This window comes from Microtus ochrogaster, chromosome 15, assembly GCF_000317375.1.
Source record: "Microtus ochrogaster isolate Prairie Vole_2 chromosome 15, MicOch1.0, whole genome shotgun sequence".
NCBI lineage: Eukaryota > Metazoa > Chordata > Mammalia > Rodentia > Cricetidae > Microtus > Microtus ochrogaster.
Genome location: NC_022017.1, coordinates 37,930,873 through 37,934,814, shown reverse-complemented (window position 1 = coordinate 37,934,814; position 3,942 = coordinate 37,930,873). Strand labels below are relative to the sequence as shown.

Here is a 3,942-nt window from a genome sequence, read left to right as displayed (position 1 = left end):
AAGAGTTAGCCAATAAGAAGCTAGAACTAATGGGCCAAGCAGTGATTTAATTAATATAGTATCTGTGTTGTTATTTTGGGGCTCAGCTGCAGGGAACCAACAAGTGGCCTTCTTCCTACAAGTTCTACTACAGTACTGGAAACAAACAAACAAATAAACAAACAAAAAACAACACACCGACCTAGGCAGCCTTGCTTTCTCTTTCCTATTCCCCACTGTTTCAGTTAGAGACACAGACAAAGCAAGGTGGTGCATGCAAAGCGAGATAACTCTAGTTAATATGTAATGGACTCAACTAAAAAGAAAGAGAGAGAGTTAGGAGGCTCCAGAAAACCTCCTGGGATCTAAGAAGAGTTACCATTTCTTTGGATTAGAAGAAATGAGAACAACCCCAAACTGATTTCACTTGGGAACAGCACAGTAGCTGGAGGAGGTATGTGGAGGAACACAGCCAGCCTCATGGGATCCCCAGCAAATAGGTGTTCTGACCTCACAGCTTCTTCTCACTCAGATCTCCTAGTATCTCCCCTACACTGGCAATCTCCATCTAGATGACAGAGCCTATGGGAGGTTACTGATGCAATGCTCTTAGTTTATCCCTAACTCCACTCTGGGAAAATTAGAAAAGAGAGTGAGGGAGCTTGGAGAGTCATATGGAATGGATTCATGCAACCTACCCACCACCTTTAGAGACGGTGGCTTTATTTAACTCACTCTAATTAACTGTTTTCAGTGTGCCATCTGTTTCTTTCTATTCTGGGTTTGAAGAAGCTAAAAGCACGTTGTAAACTGTAGAAGGGTGGATGGATATAGAAAAGCTATAATCGTTTTATTGTCATCTTTCTCTGTGGGCTGGAAGTACAGGTTTGGACTATGTAGAGGATTCTGAACACTCACACCCACCCTCCTCAATTCTGCATGCTGACATGGGGAAAGCTGCTCTCCTCTTTTCTCAGGGAACTGTGTTGTCTGATACTTTCTGTGCACGGGCTGCTTGTAACTAAGTCCTGTGCTTCTTATACCAAGTGAAAGCCAGGGGAGAAAGAATATCTGAGACCTGAGAATCTTCCCTGTCAATATTCATAATCTCTGTTCAAATGTCACCTTCTATTAGAGACTTTCTATGATCATACTCTGTGGGTTTTGCTGCACACCCCAGCTGAGGACCTAGAGTCCTGCACATCTCCAGCTCCTTTTTTTTTTCCCTTTCAGGATGACATCAGTCTCTCTTCTCTCTTTCCCAGGCACCTCCCTGTTTTGATGTTTTGACTGAAAAGCAGCTTTCTCTCATTGGCTTGGGGTTCCCCTCTGAGGTTCCTGTGCTTCTGCCTCTCCATCTGGTGGTCATGACTGATATATGTCCATGTTTTCTCTGCTCTACCAGCTGCCAAATAATCTTGCAGCAAAGTCTCAAGAAAACCAGGCCTAAACACTACTCCAGAAAAAGTCACATGCTGAGAATAGGTAGCTGTGATCTGTACTGGAGAGGCCCATCCGGAGCCAAGTGCTTCCAATTGATATTCCAGTCATGCCTTATCTTTCCCTGTTTTGTTCTCCTGTGGTTCAGTTCGGACTATCTCAGTTGTCATTTAAGGTCTCAAGGCAAAGGTCAACATCTTTGAGGGTCTTAGAGGTAAAATGAATGATAGGGTGTGGTTGGGCCAATTGGAGACTCTGTTATATTCTCAAAGGCACCACACCCACAAATTAACACAAGCCAGCAATTCAGTAGCCAGTGGTCTCTGTCTCAGGCAGCTGGTTCAGGCTTTTCTGAGAGATAGTCTGCTGTAACCTTATTCTAAGGGTTGCCAGCCCCTGATGAGCTGATTGCAAACCTTGTCAGCCCAGCCTCTATGCCAGTGCACGTTGCCTTTATAAGGCCTTTCCAAGGATCAGCTGGTCTTGTTTGAGTGCTTCAGAAAGGGATCAAGGACCAGGCATGAGGCTCAGTCTTGACCAAGGACGGCCTAATCTGTATCCTTGAGGGCACCATGTTGTGAAAACGAAACAGTCAGATTATTTAATGAACACCTACCCCATGTGAAGCATTGTGTCAGGAATATACATGCCTCCCCACATATACATCTACCCTCCTACTTTATACACCATGTACGTATGTCATATATGTGTGTATGTCACATATACTTGTGTGAAAAATATGTATGATATAAATATTACTTCAAATTGTGGTGAATAAAATGTTTGTAGCACAAACAACTTTCCTTCTATGTCCTGTAGTTATTAACGCAGTTGTAGTAAACACCTTCATTTTGTTGTGTAACCATCACATCCACCATAGAATAGTCCTCAGCATGCAAACCTGAGCTATAGCAACTCCCCATTACACCCTCCTTCAATCCCTATGAACCATATTTCTGCTCTCTGTTCATGTATTGGCATCGACATGTGTCTACATTCCATGTAAATGGGATCATACATCGTGTGTGTACTTCTGGTAAACTGGCTTGTTTCTTTAGCATACGGCTATGCTGTAGTGTGTTCTAGGACATCTTTTCTTATAGATAAATAACATATTCTTCCTCCTCCCTCTCTCTGTGTTTATAGGAAATATTCTTAATCTATGCATCCACCAATGAATCCTTGGGCTGATGCTTCCACCTTCTGACTTTTGACTACTATAAATAAGGTGTAAACATCCCATCTCCTTGAGACCCTGTTTTCAATTATTTTGCGGATACACTTAGAATTGTTGGAGCCCTCTCTTTCCTTTCCAAGAGCATACACATGAAATATTATTATATCATATATATTTATATAAATTTTGATATATGCACACACATATATAAAACCCTGAAATTCCAATCCAATCTTTAATAGGGGTCTTCTATTTATCTAACAGATGATGCCAGGGGAGAGAGTGTGTAAATTTCATAGCATCTGACATGTTGGATTGCTAGGCACCATGTGGTACGTATGGTCTTTTTTCTCACATCTCCTGAGTGTAACAGAGTTTTCTTAGAGCTTGGGGTCAGTGTGGTCACCCGTTCTCCACTAGCAAGTCAGACCTGGGCTCACCTCATTGTCTCTGTCTTTCTCCAGGAAGTGACGGGCCACATGGCTGGGTAAGATATTACGCAGCATGTTTTCATTGTGTTCCCTCAGCTCCTTCATCTCGTTGATCTCCTCTTTGGCCTGTACTCGCCACAGGAAATCCAGGCGGGCTGTGTATTCCAGCTATAATTGACAGGAGACAGAGAGAAGCAGTAGGATCAGGTGTGCGCATCTAGAAGGTGGTGGGGAAGGGTTTGCTGGGACTCAGGCAAAATAAAGCCTGGTTTTCTCACTGAAGGCACAGGCTCTCTGAGGATGCTCAAAGCTCGCAGGGATGTGCATCTGTTCTCCCAGGTGCTATCTGCACATAGATCACCTTCTCCAGCGTGGGATTATCTGACAATACCCATGTCCTCTTTGGACTGTAGGTGGCTCATGTCCAGGAAGTTTTCCATCTGCTTGACATTACATTCTTTCTGTCTTGAACTGAATGTGTGCCCTGCCCCTAGCAGTTCATATCTTCCAATATTAATTCTTAATTCTTGATGGCATGTCTTTGGCAATGGCACCTTTAGAAAGAAGTTAAGGTGCAATGAGACCTCGAGGGTAGGATGCTTGGGCTGAGATATTTGACCCTACTAGAGGAGACAGGAGCGGCTTTGCTTTTCTTTCTTATGTGGACACACTGATTAAAGGTCATGTGAAGGACAACAAGATGCTTCTCTGCAAACTAGAATATGCCATCATCAGCTAAACCCTGTTGATCTCAGTACTAAACTTTCTGGCCTCTAGAACTGTGAGGGGACACATTTCTGTGTGTCAGCCACCAAGTCTGATCTATCTATCTATCTATCTATCTATCTATCTATCTATCTATCTATCTATCTATCTATCTATCTATCTACCTACCTACCTACCTACCTACCTACC

At 43.1% G+C, this 3,942-nt stretch overlaps 1 protein-coding gene across 3 annotated transcripts in view; it reads right to left on the bottom strand.

The window, feature by feature from the left end:
* Adcy8 (adenylate cyclase 8) overlaps nt 1–3,942 on the bottom strand; it is a 208,214-nt gene that overhangs the window by 14,110 nt on the left and 190,162 nt on the right. For all 3 annotated transcript variants that reach the window (XM_005354547.2, XM_005354548.3, XM_026782726.1), the window contains one exon: nt 3,037–3,195. In XM_005354547.2, coding sequence (XP_005354604.1) covers nt 3,037–3,195 — 159 coding nt within the window. The remainder of the gene's footprint in view (nt 1–3,036; nt 3,196–3,942) is intronic.